Here is a 25462-nt window from a genome sequence, read left to right on the forward strand (position 1 = left end):
CGAAGCACGCTGGAACGGCGCTCGAAGAACGCTAAAAGTGATGACAAAGCATGACTAAAAGCAGCAGCTAAAAAGCAGGCTAAAAGCTAAAAGCTAAAAACCGGCATGACTGATAGCAAAAGCTAAACGAAAGCTAAAAGCTAAAAGCAAAATTTGATGGTGTCCTGAGTATTTAAACTGGCCTTTTGGCCACACCTCAAATGTTGTTCTTGACCAATTAGATATTGTCTTTTCTCGGGGTGTTGCATTGTTTGTCCCACCCATTCATAAATCATATGTTATCTTATCAAGCACGAGGTCCGAATTTTCCCGCTCTCGCAGGGTATAATTTGGACATGATTCCTATAACAAGAATATAATACATTTGACAAATAACTGATGGTCAGAAACGTTTCAAGCAAGAAGATTCGAACACACACATACTAAACATGAATATGATCCCTTAAGCTATTCAAGAGTTATTTAAAAAAGACATACACAATAAGTGATTAGAAACATTAAAGTCAAATGTGTGGGTTACATAAATGATATGAAGTTAAGCAATGGACTGATATCCATTTAGAAGTCTTTTTTGAGTTCATTTTGGTGCATATATGCATTGGAAGGCATTCTCTGTGCCATTCTGGGGAGTAAGGATATGTCCTGTGAAGTCCAGAGGGGTTAACAGGTCTCCTTAGGAATTTCAGTCTGGTTCTGCTAGGTGGGGGGAAGTCAATCCAACGATCTTGTTTACTCTCATGGCTTTACATGTGAGGGTCAGACTGTCCATCTCTTCGATTACTTGCCCCAAATTAGACAATCTCTTCTTCGAATTGAAATTGTCAATAATTGTTCTAATGGTGTTAATGTTGAAAGCTGTTCTCTGAAAGAGTTGGTTGGTTATCAGACTGTGGTGCTAGGAGTTGATTTACAGCCTCCTGTTGCCTTTCCGAGGAATTTGGCTTCTCTTGTTTCAACCATGCTCACGATCGAATCTTTAATTTGTCTGGTTCAGGCCTCATACGCTACAGAACCATTAAGACAAACATTTTTATTCTATGGCATCATGAAGCACCTTTATTTTTAACAGTGTATTACAATCATTAGTCGAAAATGGTTGTGCTGCTATTTTTTTGTACTCTTTGATGAACAGAAATTTTGATAAAACTGCTTTTATCGCTTTTATAACATTATTAACATCTTTACTGTATTGATCAATTTAATGTGTCCGTTTATATTATATCTGACTATATCTTAATACAGGTTTCTGGTCTTCTGTATGATTTATTGTGCCTATTAATTCAAGGACACACACACACACACACAAACAAAAAAAAAAGAAAAAAAGAAAACCTCTGAACCATTTGAAGCGTATTCCCTCTTATTTTTAACCCCTTCCTCCTGTGCACCTGTCATATAGAGACCACTTACCATGATCCAATCAATTCCTAAAGAATAAAATCCCACCCTACATGTTTTTATCATTAAACATCCTGTTTCACTCTGAGATGCCACACTGCAGAAGTAAAATGTGTTACGAATTATGCTGACCTCAAGAACAGGATTATTTGCAATGTGCCTTTCCTGGATAAATCAGGTGCACTTATGTAAGTGACCTGGTTTACAGACATGCAGCAGTCTGTAGAGATCTTTGAGACACTGTCCTATGTCCCGCAGTTTTGGAGAGGTGTCAGAACTCAAGCTAGAGATGCCACCTGCTCGGTCTCTACGGCCTGTGCTCATTCTCTCTTCCTCTATTAGCCTGACTGCCTGAACCATCCCCTGCTCCAGTTTAGATAGAGAGCAGACATGAAGTAAAAGACTGCAGCCAGACAAGGTGTCCAAATGGACAGAAGAGGAGTTGACAACACACACACACATAAGCACAATCTGTGCCTCCCATTAAAAGACTTTACACTGAGCTTATTATCAGAGAAAAATGTAAGTGTGTGGGAACAGACAAAACTTCTCAATTAGTTTCTCAGAGACTAAACCTTCTAGCTTAATGTAGGCAAACCAGCATTCACAGCACACTAATTAAAGCACGGCTGGGAGATTTTAATGGCTTTTAGAGAGCAAGGGAACACAGAGATTTATATTGCCCAGTAACAGGCTTCACTGGCCACGTACACACTGCTGTTATATGGTAGTTAATATGGTAGTTCCTCTTCTAGTGAGAGCTTAATCCCATTCTGTACAGATTCGCTGCTTCTTTTGATAGTATTTTGATGGCAGAGAACAACACTGAAACCTAACTATTCTAAAGTTGATTTCTGTCTGTGGAAGAAGAATATATACGCAAGTTTGGTAACACTTTACAGTGTCTTGGTTGTACTTGTTACATGAATGTACTTTTATAATAAACAGTAAATTATGCATAATTACAAGTAACTTGTTGCCTTTTACTTATATTATACATTAATTAATTGTGAAATTACACTATAGCAAGGACACAAACTCTGAGTCTGACTGGAATTTTACTAACACTCAATTCTTAGCCAAAAAGATTTGATATACCTTGCTGTGATGGTTTTTCTGTATTGGTTTTTCTGTGGTTACAACTAACCTCTAAAAGTTGGAACATTTAGTAACCAAATGTTAAGTAAAAAAATTAAAAACAACAACCATTATGCAGAAGCGTTTCAGGTCAATAAGGACATAAGTTGGTTCTTCACCTTTAAACATGTCACTGCTGTGTGCTATGTGGAAAGATGTTTAGTATAATAATGTAAGTAAAATAATTATCTGGTTTGGGATTCAAACATGCCTCCTCAAAAAAGTTAAAACAGTCTAACAATTGGACCTCATTTGCCAAGTAAAAATAACATGTTTTTGTAACAGTTTTCCTGCCTTTGGCCACAAGAGACTATATTTTAAATTACTGTGGGATATATTTTATTTTTTGGTGCATTTACAGCCAATTTAGTTGCAGTATGAAGCCTGATGTTACACTTCACATTTGTGTTGTTTGGCCACACTGGATGTGTCCAGAACCCTTGTAAGTGTTCATTTTGTTTGCATGGTTGTGTCACATCTGCAAAAACTTGTCCCAATTGAAATTTCTAAGTACAAGCCAAGATGTTTTGGAAAACATTCAAGGTGTTCTGGCAGGATGTGGTGACATGAGAGGCTGCGTCTGTAATAAGATTGTGCACCTGTATGTAGACACTTGAAATGTGCTGGTTTGTTAACAGCATCATAAGTGTGTGTGTGTGTGTGTACGTGTATATGTGTGTGTGTGTGTGTGTGTGTGTGTGTGTGTGTGTGTGTGTGTGTGTGTGTTTGTGTGTAGCGTGGTCCAGAGGCTCATGGCCCCAGGCCCTTTGCTCCCAGGCTGCATACCTGGAGTCAGCAGAATGACAGAGGTGACGATCAGAGAGCAGATGACCAGAATAACAAGCAGTGCAATCGCTATTCCCTTCCAGTTCCTCTGCGGAGGGTTACTTCCCACCAGCTCCTACAGAAAGAGACCGACAAAGAAAGAGAAAGCATGTGAGTCGATGAATGCAAATGGGAGGTTAGTCAAGGACAGTTGTGTGTCAGTGAGCAGTGCCTCCTGGGAAACTGCTGTTGGCCTAAAACAATTTCTGCCACCATCTCTGTACAAAAAAATAAAAATGTAATTTAGTGTGACATACTGTACAGTACTGTTCAAAAGTTTAGGGATGGTGAGATCTTATGCTCAACAGGGATGCATTTATTTGATAAGAAATAGTCAAATGAGTAATTATGTGAAATATTTTTACAAAAACTAACTAAATAAATATGTAATTTATTCCTGTGATGGGAAAGTTCAGCATCACTACTCAAGACTTCAGTGTCACATGATCCTTCAGAAATCATTTTAATATGCTGATTTGCTGCTACTATCAATGATAAAAAGTGTTTATTTGCTTATTTGTGTGTGTGTGTGTGTGTGTGTGTGTGTGTGTGTGTGTGTGTGTGTGTGTGTGTGTGTGTGTGTGTGTGTGTGTGTGTGAATGTATTTGCAAAAACAGATAACTGCATTTTCAATTTTTTAAATTTAAACTAAGATTTTCAAAAATCATGTTTTTTATTGTTATATATATATGTATATATTATTGTGTTTTATTGTTAGTTGTATTTTTGTTGTTGTTGTTATTTTTACTTAATCAAAATAACCCAACTGCAGTTTGAATAAGATTAATTGGAATGTACAATGAAAAAAACATGTTTTAACATGAAGATTGTTAAAAACTGAGTTATCTGTTTTTGCAAACTATCTATCTATCTATCTATCTATCTATCTATCTATCTATCTATCTATCTATCTATCTATCTATCTATCTACTGTACATATTTTGTAACTGTCATGCCCCTGGACTGTCTGTGTGTGTTTTCCTCCCCATGTGCTCTCTGTGACCTAGTATTTGTACCCCAGTCTGTGCAGTCTGTCTTTGTCGGGTTTTAATCGTCATGATCGTGTGTCAAAGCCATTCCTTGTGTGGATTACCCCTTGTGTTTGGATTGCATTAAAGACTGTCATTTTGATACACATCTCCGTGTCGTCCGTCTGACACAGTTCCTGACAGTAAAATTATAAAAGTCTTTACTGTCGCTTGTTGATGTTACTGAGTAATTTAATGCATCCTTGCTGAATAAACATAGTAATTTCTTTCAATATAATAAAACAATTTCAAAACAATTCAACAAATTTACTAATGACCCTAAATTCTAAATGGTAGTGTATGTTGAATTTATTTATTTATTTATATATATATATTTTTTTTTTTCAGCAATGCTGCAAGATTTATTTGTTAAATAAAGTATAAAGCTCTGAAAAGCTTGAGGGTGTTTTAATTTCTAAAGGCCAGAAAATGCATGTACATGATTTGTATTTGCTTCATGTGTTGTGTGTAAGAACTATGTAGAGCAAAAAATAACTATTTTCCAAATGTAAGGGAACTTCACAGATGTTAAACCTAAAACAGATTTTCTTACTTAATATTTGGCAGTAGCTATAAATTAAACAAATTTGATAAATTAATGGTATCTCCGCATGAAAACATCAAAGCATCAGCGTGACAGGAGCTATTTCAAACTAACAATGAATGGGATGTGAATAACACACTAAACTCAATAAATCAAACCTGTTTGTTTATTAAAGCAGAGAACATTACATCTCTCGGTCATACAGATGCTGCCAAAATATAGGAATTACAATAAGCAGACGGTCAGTAGACACAAAGCATTTGAACTTTAAGCAGAATGCATGCAAATAGAGCTGAAAGTAGCATGCAGCTGTGGTCTGTGTTCTCACAGCTAACGTTTTTATTGGACTCAACACAGACTAATGGAGTGGAAGTCTAGTGGCGAGGGCGGCATTAAACTCTTTAAGGCCTGCGCTGTTAGTGACCTTGTTCCTGTCCTAATTGAATAGCGCGGCAGACATCATTAGCCTGGAGATAACAGTAGCCAGAGCCTGTTTACCCGGACACCCATTACAAGGACTCATTAAAGTCCCTTTCTCTGTCTCTCTCTCTCTGTTTCTGTTCTTCAACACTATTTCTCTCTTCCTCTCCAGGGTCACACAGGCGGACTCTTCCTATGCAGATGGAACTGCTGAACTTGACTTGGCATTACAGCGCTAACCACCCTGCTTCTCAAATATATGAGACACAAGAATGTATTAGTAAGGAGCCTGATTAATGCTTAAATGTGCACACACATAAATGGCAAAGTGCTTACCAGAAACTTAGGCCAAATAGGGGCTGATTATTTAAGTTTTTCTTCTTTTTTTTCTATTTTATTATCTTTTCTAGTGTGTTGTTTCATTTGAATAGTTAAATAAATAAATGTGATGTATTGCATTAGTACTATGTAATCTACATCACAACTATTTATGCTTAAATATGATGCATTACAGAAATGCTTGAAACATACGATTTTAAGCTAATGTGGAAAAAAATTGTGGGAAAATATATATTTTTTTAATATTGGTTTTATTAAATAAATTTTAACAGATTAACATTTTTTACTGTTTTTGTTGTACTTGGATCAAATAAATACAGGCTTGGTGAGCAGAACAGACTTCTATAAAAAACATAAAAAAATCTTACTGTTAAATACAGTTTAAAGATCAGTAATCTGTAATATTACACCCCTGGACTGTTTTTGTTGTGTTTTCTTTCCCCATGTGCTCTGTGTGACCTAGATTCTGTCTCCCATCGATTATGACATTTAGTTCACCTGTGTCCTCATTTGTTGTCCTCATTATCTTCCTTACCTGTCTGAACCTTTTTAGCACCCATATTTTAGTTGTGTTTATTTCACTGTTTGGGGTCCGGTCTACTACGTCCCTACGTGTGCTCCTGCCTGTTCTGTCCTGGATTTACCCTTGTGTGGATTTATTAAATACTATTTGAAAATGAAAGTGAAGTGAACGTGACATACAGCCAAGTATGTGACCCATACTCAGAATCCGTGCTCTCCATTTAACCCATCCAAAGTGCACACACACAGCAGTGAACACACACCCGGAGCAGTGGGCAGTTATTTATGCTGCGGCGCCCGGGGAGCAGTTGGGGGTTTGGTGCCTTGCTCATGGACACCTCAGTCGTGGTATTGCCGAACTGAGAATCGAACCAACAACCTAAGGGTTAGGAGTCAAACTCTCTAACCATTAGGCCACGACTTCCCAAAAGCATCACGCTGCCCCGTGTGAAGCTCAAACTCATGGCATTCAGATTATGAGACTGACGCGCTGCCTAACTGTGCCAAAAAGTCCTGTAACTGCGCTAACAAGGCCTGTAATCTTCATCATCTCCATGCGTTTTTCACAATGGCGTGACAGAAGACCGGACCAAAAAGTAAAGTGCGTGGCATGTATTCCTGCATTTTGTTTTTCTTTTTGCCAGTTTTTCTTTTGTTTTTATTATTTTCGACCCTGAGCTCAGCCAGCCATCACCCCGCTTCGTGGAGCAGTTAGAGCCCACTGCTGACGAAGAGCCAGAGCCCACCTTGACTGATGAGCCATCGCTTAGGAGTACGACAGAGGTAAGGATCCCCCCGGAGCCAGAGCCCTGAACGTCAGTCCAGGTGCACAGAGGATAGCCCTGATCACCACACCACCATGAGGGGTGAGCTGAGGTTGCACTCAGAGGACTATAATGTGGATTTATATATGCGGATATGCCTTGTATTCTCCCACCATCATCATCTGCCTGTCCCATCACGACCATGGAGGTCATATTTGAACTGTCTGTTTGTCTTGAACTGTCTGTCTACCTGGAATTATCTGTCTGCCTAGAACTGTATGCCTATATTATAACGACCACGGAGGTCGTTCCCCTGTCGCAGGTGCTCACAGTGCTGGAAGTGGCCTTATGGTGTGTATGGGCAGCAAACACTGTCCCTAATCACCCTGAGCATCCTGAACTCCCGCCCAGCCTCCCTCTCCCACTACCTCTGTACCAGTCCTCACCATCATCATCATTGTCTCCTGGCAGCCCCTCTGCTCACCCTTAGCCCACCATCTGTGCAGTGGGATCGCCGCGGGTCTGCCGGTCTCCATCAGCGTCATGGCTGGAGCATCCGTTGTCTCTGCCTCCAGCCTCTGAGTCCCGGACTCCAACTCAGCCCTTAGACCCAGCAACCCCACCATGGCTCCTAGCTCCCTCCTCTCCACTGTGGCCCGTCAGTCCACCTGCTCCGCCGCGCTCCGTCGCCCCTCCGGCTCCGCCTTGGTCTGTCATCGACCATTTGCCACCATGGGACTCCACTCTTCCGGCTCTTTCAGGCCCCTCCTTCCTTCCGGCTCCATCTTGGTCCTCCAGATCCCCGCCTCTGCCTTGGTTGCCAGAAACAACTGCTGCACCTTGGCCCTCCGGATCCTCCCCATTGCCCTGGCTCATTGGCTCTCCGTCTCCACCTCGGGCTCCACCACCACCACCTGCTCCGCCACTGTCGGTCAGCCCCCTGGAGCCGTCAGTCCTTCCTCCACCATGGCTCCTCCCTCCGTCAGCTCCACCGTGGGCCGCCATCATATCTGTGGCCTGGGTCCCGTCTGGCTTCTCCATCTCCCACCTGTCTTCACCCTGGCTCCTCCCTCCATCTGATCCGCCTTGGTTCTCCCTGTTTCTTCTCTGGCTCCTCCCTCCATCGTCTCCTCCCTGGACTCTGTCCTCCTCACGGGAGTCCGTTCTCTGCCCAAACCTCCAGTCAGCCGTTTGCCATCTCCTGTCATCATCCCACATCTGCTCTTTTGCCCTCCTTCTAAGTCCCTCCCTTTGTTGTTTCTGTGGCACAAGGTTGCGCCTTACAGGGAGGCGGCGAACTATCACACACCTGGACTGTTTTTTTTTTGTGTGTTTTCTTTCCACTTGTGCTCAGTGTGACTTAGTTTCTGTCTCCCGTCGATTGTCATGTAGTTTACCTGTGTCCTCATGAGTTGATAATCCACACCTGTCTGTCCCTTGTTAGCACCCCTATTTTAGTTGTGTTCATTTCCCTGTTTGGGGTTGCATCAGTATCATAATTGGTTAAAAATAAACAACAAAAACAACAACAACAATTAATAATAATAATAATAATAATAATAATAATAATAATAAATTTTTTGTCCTCTGGGGACTGGGATAATAATAATAAGAAGAAATGAAACACCAGCATATTAGAATGATTTCGGAAAAAAATATGTGACACTGAAGATTGGACTAATGGCTTTCCCATTGCATGAATAAATTACATTTTGGTCACATTTACTTGATTAGACGGTATTTTTTGAGGGCTTTTTCAGAAAAAAAAAAAAAAAAAACAGCAAAACAGAACACTTTGCTATTTCAATTTCATTGAATGCTGTGTGTGGCCCTGGTTCTATGATACTACACCTACAGCAACGTCCTGCAATACAGTCCAGTAATGGCCCACACCTGCCCTCTCATAAGACAAACACATGGGGATGGGACAACCCAGATCTATGACATCCATCCTGGGCCATTATCATAATGACCGTGCCATTACAGCAGCTGCTTAGTGAACACAACACACACCTGTTTATGACAAGCCCTCTGCCTTCCATTAAACCACCACAACACTTTCCTACCAGGAGAGCTATTATACTTTATAATGGCTGCAGTCCAGAGCACCATCATATTTGTTTTATATTTTTACCAGCAACTCAAAACAATACAAAAACCCACGCTGACCACTAACTACAGCGTGCTTTCATACGTACAACACAAAAACACACACACACACTCACATTCAGATAATAATCTACTGCCATGTTGTGTGCACAAAGAGAAAGGATACAGAAAATAAATAAATAAAAGAGAAAGTGTTTTGGCAGGTGTGAAATGAATACAGATCTATTGATAACAACAGAGAGAGCACAGTACTCCATCTTTCATTCCCTGATTGGAGGAGAATACAGCTTACAAAGCCAACGTAAAAAAAAAAAAAAAAAAAAAAAAAAAAACAACACTTGAAAAGACACACTACAGCCTGAGTGCAGCTCAGAAAACCAATGGGAACAGACAGACAGGAGGGAGGATGTGAGGTGAATGTACAACATGTATGTCTGGCTTTGACATATAGAGCTAATTAATTACAAGTTCTGTGTGCACTTTACAGATACATGTGGCCTGAATTACACATGTGAAAACTGCACCACTGCTTAACAGCTGGATGTAGAAATGAATGGAAAAATATTTGCATCTATAAATGAACACATGGCACTGGTGCATAAAACATGACAACAACTTGACATTATCGTCGGCACAAGGGATTGGTGACACCCTGCATAAAAACACAGGACTTGAATGATTTGAATGTACAACACTGAAATTGTTTACTTACTAGTGGCATGCACAAAACAAAAAATATTTACAAGTCCACGTAGCATGCTTAAATCAATGGTGAGCTATCATTTGCTTTCATTGAAATTCAGGGCAGAGTAAAGAGAAGTGTTTTGAATAGAGTACATTTGCATTGCCAATCTTCATTGTCTGAAGTGACCTCCAAAGACTTTCAATTTTTGTTGCATCTTAGGTCAAGATTTACCCATGTTTTATCTCTCTTGACTGGTGATTTCAGTGATAAACATCTTTATTTCAAATATGCAGACAGTTTTCAAAAAGTCTTTGTCTGAGGTGTTCACAAACTGTCCACTGGCTGTTTACAGAGCACCTATTGCATATTGCAGATTTAAAAAAAGGCTAGAGGTTTCTCAAAACAGCACGCTCTGAATTTGATCATCTGATTTCTTAATTTCCGAAAATTCAATTCAAATTTAAATCAGGCAAATCAGGTTTTTAATCAGTCTCCTGGGAAACAAAGTCCCCATGCTGCAACAATGAGCATGTCCATGGACGAGATAAGAGCTGAATTTGCCAAAGTATAATAGTCATAATATTGAATTTTGGAAAGATATTCAAAGTTTGAATGAGATATGAGATATGATTGATCTAATTTGCATATTCTGGGTTACATATTATTGCAGATTAAGGTCCAATCCCAATTCTATTTTATACCCCTCCGTCTACCCCTTTCCCTTCCCCTTGTCCCTTGAAACAGAGTGTCATGGGGTAGGGGTGAAAATAGCTCCTACAAAACACACACCTAAACTGGTGTGCCCTTGTGCATTAGAGCCTTACCGTTCTATATTAATGCGCTGCTTACTGACACACACACACACACACACACACACACACACACACACACACACACACACACACACACACACATATTGGAGATCGCGCAGCTCACACATTCAAGAGCAAAGAAACTTGTCAACGTTGCCCCACGACTTTTATTAATAACAGTTCAAATACTGAATCGCTACATTATATTTCACAGCAATGAGAGGATAAAATCACTGTTTTTAAAGTAAACTCAGTAATTTTAAAGGGAGATGCACAGACGTGCATACACGCAGCTTTAATTTCTCTCTCTCTCTCGATTTGGCAATATTTGAGAAAAGGGTTTAGCGATTTCTAATTATTGGGGGAATGGCCCCCCTCAATGTCTACGGTGGTTATACTGGTGTGTGACCCTGATCAGACATGAAAATATGTTGTGGCACTATCTGTAATGATATGACTTTAGCAACTTTAGCAATTTTTTGCAAACATTTCTTTGAATAACATGACCGTGAATATGAACTAACGATTGAATGTAACATAAAACAAATGGTTACTTTTCATTAAAATCTTTATTAATGCCAAAAATGCTTACATTTATGTGTCTTTTTGTTTGTTCGAGCAGCCATGTTGCCGCTGCAGCCACTTTATGTGTATGATGTATGATTCTTTTTGTTGGACAGGTAAGAGAATTAATTACTGAGTTAACATAAATGCCATTGCAGTATCAGTACCTAAAGTTCACAAAGAATATCAATGCTAATAATACCTAAAGAACAACTGAAGGCACTTTAGTGATATTGCTAAAGAATTGTTTATTGCAAGTTTTATAGTTCATTGACCTAACTGTCAAAAGTTGCCAAGTCACAACAATCAAAGCAACTTGGCACATTTAAATAGAATTCAACTGAAGTGAGTTTACAGTTATATAGTCTTTTGACATGACCAACTAGATTTTAGAGCTGAAATTATCCAGTTAATAAGGCTTGCTTTGACATTGCAAAATTGGCAGTGACGTTTGTGAAACATCTAAATAACAGAAGAAAGAGTTCCTTTCATTGAAGCAGTTAATGCCATCACATTATACACAAAACATGGCATGGCACGGAGCGATAATACACCGGTAATAGAATATTATCACTCCTGAAGTATGACACCTGCTGAGCACTTGTATCTTTAATACACACAAAAGCTCTACATTACCTGCTTCTACAAGAGCAGAGCGCGCAGCACAGTTTTAAGTGTTCTTCCATCACACTGAGTGAAAGGACGGTGTAAATGCGATACTGCCCATGTTTCCCTACCTTAACTCGACTTGGAAACTTCTCATCAGCATGACTAACTCTGAGTCTAACACTTCCTGCGGTTACCTGCTCTGAAAGACAAATTACTTTGATAGTACTGCAGTATCAGGCTTTTCTACACCCTGTGTCAACACTAACTCACAGCAGAAAAATCATTGGCAAATCTGTAAGTGTAGGAGATTACTTGAGTGAGAGTAGATAATAGGGTTTAAATGAAGTCTCTCTTACATTAAGAATAACAGCTCAAGTAGTAGAGCAGGGTGTCTCTCTTCGAGACACCAGGTAGGATGATTCCTAGTCCTAAGGTATTAGCAGGGCCAAATCAGCTTTACAAATATTGTTATATTATCCCTATTATAAAAGGGATTTGATTATTACTTAACTTTGCTTTTATGAAGACAATAACAACCATTCCAGAAGGACAAATTTATGTGACGACTGACATTTACATGCCAGATGATAAGTCCTTCTGGATATGAGAACAATGGGATTTTACACTGGCTGTTGCTTGCATCAAACAAAACAAGCTTCGATCGTCTATGTACGTGAAACACAATACTGAAATTTCACACTTCACAGAGGTTGATTTGGAATTCATCATCGACCGGCATCAGAGAGCAAGTAATAAAAATAAAGAGAAATAAAGAAAAATAGGAGGAGAGAAGAAGCCCCCAATTCCCCAGCCTGCACAGCTCTAAATGCATTCCTGCTGTGCTCTCTTAGCTCTCAAAGCATTGTTCTGAGATGTCTGGCAGGTTGCAATTGCCTGGCAATACCCTATGGAGGAGCCTGGGAGGGCATCAGGAGGCATTTGCTAAAAATCACTGCGGCGTCTGACTCAAAGAACACAAATTTATTCATTTAAACTGGAAAATAAGATCCCAGTTTCATTTTTTTTTTTTGCCATTAAAGAAGGAATACATGCTCTATGATGCCTCTCAAAAATAAAGAATGGGAATTTCAACCCAGCCGCTCTCAGCTCTCACTGGTCTAAGTGCTCTCCCTGTTATTTCTCTCTTAGCCAGCTGAAAGACAGTTTTATGGTTCTCAAATGACTTTAAGTGTAGATGGCAGGATCTAGTGACTTGTTGTGAATCTGGGGAGCTGGTCTAAAAGGAAGATTAGCAGTAAACAGGGGAAACCCTGTGATGGCATGTAATATGAAACGCACAATCAAAACCGGTCTGTCAAACACAGAATGAATTCAGGTTACTGCCAATTCTGATTCTGACATTGACCCCACATCTGGATATGTTGTGTGCTATATAAGGTTGGTTATCACAAGTTACCTAAGTACTGCTTTCTCTGATGTTGGCTAATGGTCACATGACAAGCAGTTAAACAAATAAAATATTTCATCTTTTTTTTTCAGCAAGTGTATTATTTTGTTATTTAAAATTTACTTTAATGTAACATTTTAATTGAAATTTTTTTTTCTCATTAAACTCAACAGCCCCCCCCCACCCCCACCCCCCGCAGTCCCTTTACAAACCCCAATTTAGGAAACCCTGATGTAATGTAAAGTTTAACACATCTAATTGTCAGACACAGACGAGGACACAGAGGATTCAGTGCAATAGTGATTTAATGTGAATCAGAGGTTTCAGACACAGGTGAATCTTGACACGCAGATAACACAGTGGTAATACAACTTTCCTTTGGGGTGATGGTGATACAGATGGTGACTCAGACGAAGACGATGGGAACAGGAATGCAGAGGAGGATGAAGAGGGTTCAGGCAGATCAGGTAGGTTCGACGAAGGGCGTTCAGGTAAGTTAGGAGATCGGTGCAAGACCAGACAATGGGTGATGGTGACGGAGGGCTTTATATGTGGCACTGGTGATGATGCACAGGTGTTCAGAATTCTGGTGATTGGGAGTGAGTGGGCGTGGCGTAAGTGTCCGATTCAGGGAGTGTAGATGGTGTGGCTGTGACAGTGGCGTATGTGTAAGGTTCAGGGAGTGTAGATGGTGTGGCTGTGACAGGAACAAATTCCATTTAGGAATATTTGAGAGGGGAGGTCTTTTTTTTTTATGTGAAAGTCGGTGAGAAGGCTGGGGTCCAGGATGTCGTTACGATTAACCCAGCAACGCTCCTCCGGGCCGTAGTTCTCCCAGTCCACAAGGTACTCAAGTTGAGGACCCCGTCGTCGAGAGTCGAGGATAGCTCTCACCCGGAAGATGTTGTTGTCTTCTTCGATGGCGGGAGGAGGAGGTACGGCATCATCACCAGGCTCTGTGGATGGAGGAGACAAAGGTTCAGTGAATGGTTTGAGGAGTGAAACATGGAATGAAGGTGAGATACGGTACTGTGCAGGCAGCTGGAGTCTATAGGTCACTTCGTTCAGTTTGCCGTTCAATCTTGAATGGTCCGATGTATCGGGGACTCAGCTTACGGCAGGGCAGCCGGAGGCGGATGTCCCTCGTCGAGAGCCAGACCAGCTGTCCAGGTTTGTATTGCGGCGTAGGTCTTCGACGAGCGTCTGCTTGCTCCTTATGCCTCCGAACTGCCCGCTGGAGATGCACGTGGGCCGAGTCCCAGACCCTCTCGCTCTGTCGGAACCAGTGATCTACCGCTGGGACCTCCGAGGGCTCACCCGACCATGGGAAGAGTGGAGGCTGGTATCCAAGGACACATTGGAAGGGGGTGAGCCCGGTGGTAGATTGCTGGAGGGAGTTCTGTGTGTATTCTGCCCAGGGTAGGTACTGGCTCCAACAGTCCTGATTACGGTGGCAGTAGACCCTCAGGAACCTCCCAATCTCTTGTATCTTTCGTTCAGTCTGGCCGTTGGTCTGTGGATGGTATCCTGAAGAGAGGCTGACGGATACTCCTAGGAGGCGGAAGAAAGCTGACCAGACCCTGGAGATGAATTGGGGACCCCTGTCGGAGATGATGTCTTCTGGAATGCCAAAGTGACGGAACACATTGTGGAATAGTGCCTCTGCCGCTTCAAACGCTGTGGGAAGTCCTTTGAGAGGTATGAGTTTGCATGATTTCGAAAAACCTGTCGACTACTACCAGCACACAAGTATTGCCTTGAGAAAGGGGGGAGGTCAGTCATGAAATCCACACCTATATGGGTCCATGGACGTTCTGGAATGGGCAGAGGCACCAGTTTACCTTCCGGGAGTCTCCTAGGGGTGTTCGCTATGGCGCAGACTGAGCATCCTTTGAGGTAACGGGAGGTATCCTGATTCATCGAGGGCCACCAGTAACGTTGTTGCAGGAGCGAGAGGGTCCGCCTCCTGCCTGGATGTCCAGATCCCGGAGAGGTATGAGCTAATTCCAGAAGGGTAATCCGATGTTGAGGAGGGACGAAGAGTTTCCCTTCTGGACCTCCCGGCGGAGCAGGGTGTTGAAGGTTTTCTTGTTCAATCAGACGATTAATATCCCATTGAATGGGACTTACAATCATGGCTGGAGGGAGGATTGGTTCAGGAGATTCTGGTTCTGGGTCTGCCTGATGAAGGCGGGAGAGAGCATCAGCTCTATTGTTCTGGGAGCCAGGGCGATACGTGACTTTAAAGTCGAATCTCGTGAAGAATAAGGCCCATCTAGCTTGGCGATGATTCAGTCTCTTAGCTTCACGGAGGTATTCCAGGTTCCGGTGGTCAGTGATTACCTCGAAAGGGACCTTGGCTCCCTCCAGCCAATGACGCCATTCTTCCAGAGCCAGCTTGATAGCCAGTAGTTCACGGTTACCAATGTCGTAATTCTGCTCCGCCGGGGATAGCTTCTTCGAGAAGAAGGCACATGGATGGAGTCGTGGAGGATCCCCCTGCCGCTGGGAGAGTACAGCTCCGACACCGGTTGAAGAGGCGTCCACTTCCACGATGAACTGTCGGTTGGGATCAGGATGAGCTAGGATCGGAGCGGTCTTGAAGGCTTGTTTGAGATGGTGGAAAGCTTCAGTGGCCATGGGGTTCCAGGACAGAGACTTGGGCCAGTTCCGGAGGAGTGAGGTTAGAGGTGAGCTGAGTAAACTGTAGTTCTTGATGAATCTCCTATAAAAGTTGGCAAAGCCTAGGAAGCGTTGGAGTTCTTTAATGGAACCAGGTTGGGGCCAGTGTGTGATGGCTTCCACCTTCCCCTGGTCCATCTTCACGCCACGTGGGTCGATGATGTATCCCAGGAACTGGACTGAGGGCGTGTGGAACTCACATTTTTCTAACTTGAGGTACAGATGGTGTTCCCGGAGTTTTCGGAGTACGAGTATGACGTGTTGGATGTGTTCTTCCTTGGATGTGGAGTAAATGAGGATATCGTCGATGTAGACAATTACGAACTGGTTAAGGTATTCTCTGAAGACTTCGTTCATGTAGTTTTGAAAGGCGGAAGGACTGTTGGATAACCCATACGGCATGACCCTGTATTCATAGTGCCCGGAAGGAGTGATGAAAGCAGTCTTCCACTCGTCCCCCTTCCGGATGCGGATTAGGTTATAGGCGCTCCTCAAGTCCAGTTTTGTGAAGATTTTGGCTCCGCGTAGTTGTTCTAACGCAGCTGGGACCAGGGGAAGAGGATAACTGAATTTGACGGTTTGAGAGTTGAGATGGCGATAATACACGGCCTCAAGCCTCCGTCCTTCTTGGCCACGAAGAAAAAGCTGGAAGCGGCAGGGGGAGTAGATGGTCGGATGAATCCTTGAGCGAGAGCTTCCTGTACGTACTCCTCCATGGCCTTCTGCTCCGGAATGGACAGAGGATAGACTCGTCCCTTGGGAAGGGTTGCTCCAGGCAGGAGGTCGATAGCGCAGTCCCATGGCCGATGAGGTGGAAGTTTCGTTGCCAACCGCTTGCTGAACACATCCTGGAACGCCCGATATTCTGGAGGGATGGTATGTTCCACCTTAGTTTCGGGGCTTTCCACTGATGTGGACTGGACCGGTAGGGATGACTTCTTGATGGAAGGAATGACCTTGGGAATTTTATGTTGTGGATTGGTTTAGGTGGAATGACAGGATTTTCCCCATTTCAGGATCTCACCTGTGGGCCAGTGGATGTGTGGTTGATGTTGGTTAAGCCATGGGCATCCCAGGATGATGTCTGCGGTGGATTCCTCCAGCACCATGAACGTGATGTCTTCCTCATGCAGGGAACCCACGCGGAGGATGACTGTGGGGGAGAAATAGCGGACATGACCTCTGCCCAGCGGCTTTCCTTGTATGGTTGTTATTTTGAGTTCGACGGGGCTTCGATGACGCTTGACACTTAGACGATTTAATGTTTGCTGGTTGATGAAGTTCCCCGCCGAACCGGAGTCGATGAGGGCTTTTACTGAAATAGAAGAGTGGAGATGTCTTAGAGTAACCCAGGTTTGAGTCAAATGAGCAGTTTGAGGTGGTATATGGATGGTACTCACCGCTGGGCGTGGAGGTCGTACGGGACATGATGGTAATAGGTGTCCTTCTCCCCCACAGTAGAGACACAGCCCGGTGTTAATCCTCCACTGACGTTCCGATGTAGATAGGTGGTGTGAATCTACTTGCATGGGTTCAGGTGCTGGAGGAGCGACATATGGTAGAGCGGGCGGAGGAAGTACAGCGGGAGTGAGTTGACATGCAGTGAGTCTCTGGGCGACTCTGATGGATTTCTGGATAAGACACTCAAGTCCCAGTGAATCTTCATATACAACAATCAAACTTTGTATCTTTTCACATAAACTGTGGCGATATGCGGTAATTAAGGCCATTTCATTCCAACCGCTGATGTAAGCGAGGGTACGGAAGCGAACAGCATAATCACTCACGGACTCATTTCTCTGTTGGCGAATTGTAAACAGTTGATCATGGACAGATAATTCAGAAGCTTGCTGACCAAAGACAGATTTTAACTGGGAACAGAAATCAGTAACAGATCCAGTAGCAGATGAATTCGACTCCCAGAGAGATTGAGCCCATTGGAGAGCTTTACCTGTGAGCAGATTGATGATAAATGCAACTCGGCTGCGTTCGGTGGTGAATAAGTGAGCGTTGGACTCCAGGTAGAGTGAACACTGTAGCAGAAACCCGCTGCAATCCTCCGCCGCGCCGCTGTATGTTGCTGGTGTGGCCATGGGACTCGCAGGGGCAACTGAAGAAGTGACCGGAGTTGTAGCGGTATTTGATGGCGGTGAGCTGTTGATAGCAGGTGAGGGAAGTTGCATGAGTGAGGACCGTACAGCGTGAACCAGTTCAGTGAAGGGATCCGCGGTGCGGTCCTCGCCTGTATCTGAAGAGCTCTGCATTGGGTCTGGTCTTCTGTCAGACACAGACGAGGACACAGAGGATTCAGTGCAATAGTGATTTAATGTGAATCAGAGGTTTCAGACACAGGTGAATCTTGACACGCAGATAACACAGTGGTAACACAACTTTCCTTTGGGGTGATGGTGATACAGATGGTGACTCAGACGAAGACGATGGGAACAGGAATGCAGAGGAGGATGAAGAGGGTTCAGGCAGATCAGGTAGGTTCGACGAAGGGCGTTCAGGTAAGTTAGGAGATCGGTGCAAGACCAGACAATGGGTGATGGTGACGGAGGGCTTTATATGTGGCACTGGTGATGATGCACAGGTGTTCAGAATTCTGGTGATTGGGAACGAGTGGGTGTGGCGTAAGTGTCCGATTCAGGGAGTGTAGATGGTGTGGCTGTGACACTAATGTTGTTAATAACAACAAGCTGAGTATATCTTCTTTATCTTTGTATTTTTATGTCAGTATGTCAATACGGGACATGATTTCCTATTTAAATTGATGCGATAAACAAGTTAGGTCAAAAGTAATCGAAAAGTATTCAGAAAGTAGTCTGATTATATTACCTAAAATTTGTATTGTAGTGGATTATGTTACTAACTGCAACTGATTTAATGTAATTTTGAATCAGTAACAATTCCATATAAAACAAGATTTTAGTTAAATCTCTCACCCCTAATACAGAGATTAAACATTCTGGTCAGTCCATCTCTGTTACCAGTTGTTGTCAATGGTGCAAACTGCAATAAAGTCATGTTCTTCAGCAGACCAGGGCTTTGAAATTACAGCTTTTTGTTCGATTGGGGAGAGTGTGACAATCCATAAGTGAGGCTCATTACCTGCAGCGCAGCCACCTCGTCAGTGAGTATTGAACATAAACGAGCTGAGCAACGCTTGTGTAACATGCCATTATTGATCAATGCACAGCAGGGAGCCAGTTCATCAAGCCATTCTCACTTTTCTCCAGCCGACTGAGACCCAGCAGTGGACAAGACATTTGAAGAGTTCAATCTAACATATCTTATCATTCATCTCCACCCATCAATAAGAGTAGAGAGAACTGGAGTTGTGGTGCAGAACCTTTGGTTCCCTATGAACTGCAATCATGATCATGGCAAGGAGAATTTCCTGAGCTCCAGGGTCAATGAATGCACACAAATATAATGCACAGAGCATGAGTAAAGGGTGGTAAGTTTCATCAAGGCAAAAATTCCAAAGAATGGAATGAGTAACACAGATTGATTTCTAACAAGGAATCCATATAAAGCTGCAGAAGAAGAAGAATGATCAAAAACAGATCAGGATATTGAATTAAGAATGAGGGAATGGTGATCTCTGATTAGCAGAGAAAAGGACAAGGACAAAAATGGTTCAAAGCAACCATGTAAACATGCTTCCATCCACCTTTGGTAATTTAAGTTATAAATAAACTCATTTGGAACTTTTTCATATATTCTACACTAATTGTGGGGGATAATATGTATCATGAAAAGTGCTGCTCTTACAGTAGGGTTTGGAAGTGTCCGTCTTAAGTATTATACCATTTCACAGGACATATCTGCTGACATTTCACATCATGCTTTGCTGCAGAGCAAGAGCTTTCAATCTTGCAAGAATGTTCCAAATCCATTTGTCCTGTTGCTTAAAGTAACAAAAGTACACATAGTACATCAGAAATAGAACGGGGCATTCAATTACTGTTGGCGGCTCGCAGTGCCACTCTGCATTTGGTGTTGTATTATTATTATAATAGGTTCATGTCCAATATAGACAGGGAACTCATTACTACTTTGATAGTAAGCAATTTCACATAGTGGAGGCTGTTATTGTCAGGATTTGTATGTAACAGCCAAAAAAGTCATACTTGGCTTTGAAAGTCCAGAAACAAAGGAGCAGCATATCCTGATATGTGTCTTTGTGAATAAGTCATGAGGCTAAACCCTACAGTCCTTACATGGCCCTGAGGGTTATAGGGCTTCAGTGCTCAGTTGAAAGACCAAGCTAGAGCCCCAGGCAAGCGCTGGGTGCTTGGGGTGACAACCAAATTTTGAGCCCTGGGGCAAAGAGATCACAGCAGAGGTCTAAGAGAACATCCCGCCTGCAGCCATGCAGGGACAGTCCACCTCCACTTGGAAACCACTGAACCTGTGACCCACATCACAAACATACTGTAGTGACCTCAACATCTATGGCTGAAGCTAAATTAAGAAAGGCAGCTACCTGAAATACAGAGATATGCAGATCACAGAATATTGCATGGAGGGGCTGGGGACATGTCATATGAATAGTTCAGGCAAACAAAGTAATATTTCATCACTGTCTCACCCTCATGTCATTACAAACCTATATGACTTTCTTCCATGGAGCATAAAACTAGTCAGAATGGGCAGAATGATTAAGTTGTTCGTTTTAGTACAATGAACACATACAATGTTGAGACCAGCTTATTTTAGTTCAAGTCCAGGTCGTGAACTGAGTTGAAACTGAAACCAGAAGAGATTCTTAACAATTCAGATAGCATAAATGTGATTTCAACCAAAACCAACACCATCAACACAGATTGAGAGAACAAAAGCATAGTGGACCTTCTGACATTTCTTTTTTAATGTGGGATAGACAGATGAAGCATTAAAGGGGTCACCGGATGCCCATTTTCCACAAATTTATATGATTCTTTAGGGTCTTAATGAAAAGTCTATAACATACTTTGGTTAAAATTTCTCAATGGTAGTGTAAAAAACACCCTTTTTACCTTGTCAAAATCAGCTCTGTTTTCAGCACGTCATTCTAGTCCATGCTGCTTTAAATGCTAATGAACTCTGCTGACACCGCCCCTCTCTTCTGTGGGGTGATGAGCAGACTGTAAACTTCAGCCGCGAAACTTGCTAACTAGTACATTAGGAAAGGTGATTTGCAAAGATTCATTAAAAAAAACAACCTTATACCAATTTCTACTGTAGATGAAGCTGGATCATGAATGATTCGCACGAACTAAAACGCATTTAGGCAGATTGGGGATCGCGCATTCCTTTCAAAAATTAAAGTATCGTTAATCCTATGCGACTTCAGTGACTCAGATGTTGGGCGTAAATGACGACTGCTAAGTTCATTGTTACATCCAGCAACAGAACACCTCAATCGCTTAATCTGAGACATTCTTGTCTTCCCCTGCACCAGAGTCAACACAATGGTGGACAGCTCACAGCTCACTCAGGGCGGGTCAAAGGTAAGACGGCCTTGTCAATCAATCGTGGGAGTGGCCTGTGCAGAACTACATCATTCTGACAGGAATCTCGGAACAGCCGGATTTGAGAAAGGGGATTTTAAAAAAAACACTGCGGGGATTTTTATTATAGGGTGGTACTTCCAACACACATTTATGTTCAAACAACAACAAAAGTGAATTTTGCATCCGATGACCCCTTTAAATGGAGGTGGTGTGGATAATGTGTGCGCAAGTCTGTCTCTGGAGATAATGAAGAGTTTTATGAGACCCTACAGATGTTGCAGTCAGCTGCACTCTAAGCCAGATCTTAGATCTTGGAGACTGCTAACCACGGCATGGTGGCTCAATATATTGCATTGTCACCTCACAGCAAGAAGGTCCTTGGTCCGAGTCTCTGTTCTAAGCCAGGAAGCGCAGAAAAGCGGAGTTTGCATGTACTCCACACAGAAAAGTGTGGAAGATGGATAGAAGTATCATTTTTAAGTTGATGGATATGGCTGCGGTATTAAGCAGGTCTCTTGAATTCAGTGTCACATTTTTTGGACTCAGTGGGTTGCACTGTCTACTCACAGCAAGAAGGACTCTGGTTCGAGTCCCAGCTGACCCATGAGGCCTTTTTGTCTGAAGTTTGCATGTTCTCCTAGTGTCTGTGTGGGTCATCCCTGGGTGATCTGGTTTCATCCACAATTCGCAGATACGTAAGACTATAAATTGCAGGTGAAAGTGTGAGATCTCACGATAGGCTTCATCATCCCTAAACTCTTTAGGACACACAGTTTGGCGATTGGATGAATGGATTTTTTGGACTGCAGGTGTTTGATGGGGGGTTCAGTTTTAGATATGGCACTTGATATAGAGATCTGATTTGCAGACCGGGTGCATGCTCATGTTTCACTGAGATGGATAAGAGACTAATCTGCAAATTCTCACTCATTCTTCTCTTAATATTCCTGCCATGTCTCCAGTGTTTTCCAGCTAATGTGAAATCGAGTAGGGTTTTACTGCTAAACAAACATGTTCTGCATCTGTGATGGATGCAGAAGTAGAAGGGAAAAAAGCCTCTAAACAGACAGTCTGTTCTCAAAGATGAAGAAGAAAATGAAAAAAAAAGCATAAAAGAATATCCCTATGACGCACACACTAAATCATTCCTGGCATACTTTTATTCTGCATGGATTGGCTGAACTGTTACAGAATTGATTCTGCATCAATAGAGAAGACAGACTATAGCAGCTTGAACTCTGTCTGAATTAGGGTAAATAATGCCAATGACAGGGTGACCTCCAGACACCCACAAACATCTCTCATTCATTACACATGGGAAGAATGGAAGAAATTACTCTACACTAAGCGAAGTTTCCTTGGCTACTGTTGATAGCTTTCACAAGCTTTCTTATTACAACGCATTTTGCCATCAGCAACCATGAGAATTGATCACATTAAATGAATCACCTCAGAAATTCTTAAATAAGACATGGGTTAAAGGTGCATTCAGGAGTTCTTTAGCTGGCATTAGTATTGCAGTAATTTGTGTACTTTAAATACTGATATCACAATGACTGCATCTATTAATTTGGATCACCTTAATCACACTGATACGTAGTGGTTAGGGAGTTTACAAAAAAAATTACACTCTTACCCGTCCCCCCCAAAAAAATAAATAAAAAAATAAAGAGATAACAAACCAGAATTGTGTCACACTCACTGTGAACTTGTGAACACTATAATCTGAATCAATATGGACACTACTTAATATTGATTAAATACCATGAATGTACCTTGCAGAAAAAGTTTTTTTTTTTTTTTTAGAAAATCTCAAATTTCAAACACAGGACTTACATTGAACAAAACCTTGTCAGACAGAATTGTGGATGGCAATATTTGTCAAGGTCGGAAAGGTCATTAATGTTTCAAGAACTTGTTTAGCCCAAAAGATTATGATTTTTGTAAAGGTCATGAATATGAACAGGATTTCTTAAGTCGCAAGGTTACTTAAAGTTACATAAAGTTACAAATTTACTTATATTTATAGTTACTTATCAAACGTACTGTTACAGATTTAGAGTTACAGCATTATTAAAATTAAGTGCTACCTTAATCACCTTGGCAGACTCAACATGGCAAGAGCATAATATTCATAAGAAACATTTAAATATGCATAAACACCATTAAAGTGGTCTAAATTATATTTTATACTAACAGTATCTTTTTTTGTAAGAAACATTTTTTTAGAGAACCAAGGGTAACACTATACTCAAGTTAAAGTGTTGCAATAAGAACTTTCTACAAAATCAAGTGAGGTGCAGATCAAACATTAGCATGCTATTGCTGTTTATGCTGGGCTGCTTATTCTCCAAGGAACATTAAAAATTGAAAAGCCACTTTTCTGTTGTTGTTATCTATCATCCTTCATTTCCAACTGCATGCTTGCCAGGGCCTATGAGAAATAAATGGCTACCATGGAAACAATACAATCAAGGCAGCATGGTCCACTTTAGAAATAGAAAAGCTCATAGTCTGCAGTTTAGAAGTCAAGGTGGCAATAATTGCAAAAAAGTTCATAAAGTAAAAGTTTGTTCAAACACGTAAATTCTGTTATTATTTATTGCCCTGCCATTCCAAACCTATACTTCAGCAAAATGTTTTCCATGCAATGAAAGGAAATGGGCAATGGGACAGTTCAGCTTCAGAAAGAACAAAAAAGGACCATTGAATTATCAAAATGTGGTTCACAGAATAAAGAATATCCAACAGGTTTTGAACAACATAATTAATGACAGATTTGGGTGAGCTATTACTTTAATACTTGCTCTTGGGCCTTATTAAAAACACAAGGAGGTTATGAGTGCTGTAATGTCACCCAACTAAGTGATGGTGACCTTGCAGAGGATATGTTTTTAAGTGTTATAATTTAACAATAGCTTGAGTCTTTTATTAAAATACCCCATAAAACCACTCAGACACAAGAAACAAACAACTCAAAGCACAGGCTCCAAACAGCAGTAAGGGACTATGGCACTTATGATGTTTTATCGATCCCCTGCACTTTCTGGGGATGATGCTCATGGCCATGATAAATTTCAAGATCTCTTTCTTAAAAGCAATCTTGTTGCTGTTCTGCGCTTCAAGGGAGAGGACAAAACAGTCTTACACACAAAAGCAACTTTTCTTCATTTCATGTATCCTTTTTAGGTCATTAGTTTTGTTTGCTTCATTTCCATTGCAACCAGGCTGGGGCCAAACTAAATTAACATGGGCTCCTCTACTCTCTGCTACCTGCTTTATCCATATGCATTAATTATGTGATGTATCCTTTCAGGACCACAACACTTCTCGCTAATGTACATTATGAAATCACAATCTACACACATGAACCAGCGGCTGATTTGTCAACAAATCATTCAACACAAACACCACAGAATCTACACATCAGCAGAACACAGCTGTCAGCCCTTTTTGGAGTGATTACATATCTAGTTCAGTCATTCTAAATGATGCAGAATGATAGTTCCTTTACATACAATCTGCTAGCATTCACATCATTTACATGGCACAAGCTGATTGGTGTCTGCTGATTCTGCAGCCAATGAGATTGCTTACACCTGCAGATACTCTGAAACCCAACATCTCCCCCAGCTCCAACTGTCTAGATCTGCTACAGGATTTATTTATGCTGATGCATGCAGGACATAAAGGCCAGAACATACCTAGTCTCGTGTAGCCAGACCTTCAGACTGACGACAGAAGGTCTGGGGACTTCGGGTCGCTTTGAATGGCCAAGGCCTATCCAAGTGGCATATGAATGACTGGTAAAGCAACCAATCACATTTTGTTTTGTGCTGCGTCATGTTTATGGGCATGAAAATGTCCATCGGGCTAGTTTTTTTTTTAAGTGTTCCACATGTCAGATTCAAGTCAGCAGCAATGCTCCCTAACATGCTGTGAATATGATGAATATATTGGTATGAAACAAAGTCTCAGCTTTTTTTTTAAGAATTTCAAACAATAAATACTGTTTTGTGGATCTTTAATGTGTTGTGATATCGCTGCAGCGCTTCAGTTCAAGCGTGTGAACCGGTCATCTCTTCCTCTTTACTAGTTATAACATAAAATAATTA

General features: G+C 41.8%; 1 protein-coding gene across 1 annotated transcript in view; it reads right to left on the reverse strand.

Moving 5' to 3' along the window:
- The window catches only part of LOC109049688 (dipeptidyl aminopeptidase-like protein 6), a gene marked incomplete at its 5' end in the record, with an annotated part of 189900 nt that overhangs the window by 121274 nt on the left and 43164 nt on the right, over positions 1 to 25462 (reverse strand). The window contains 1 exon segment of the mRNA XM_042752330.1: positions 3322 to 3436. Coding sequence (XP_042608264.1) covers positions 3322 to 3436 — 115 coding nt within the window.

Source organism: Cyprinus carpio, chromosome B24 (assembly GCF_018340385.1).
Source record: "Cyprinus carpio isolate SPL01 chromosome B24, ASM1834038v1, whole genome shotgun sequence".
NCBI lineage: Eukaryota > Metazoa > Chordata > Actinopteri > Cypriniformes > Cyprinidae > Cyprinus > Cyprinus carpio.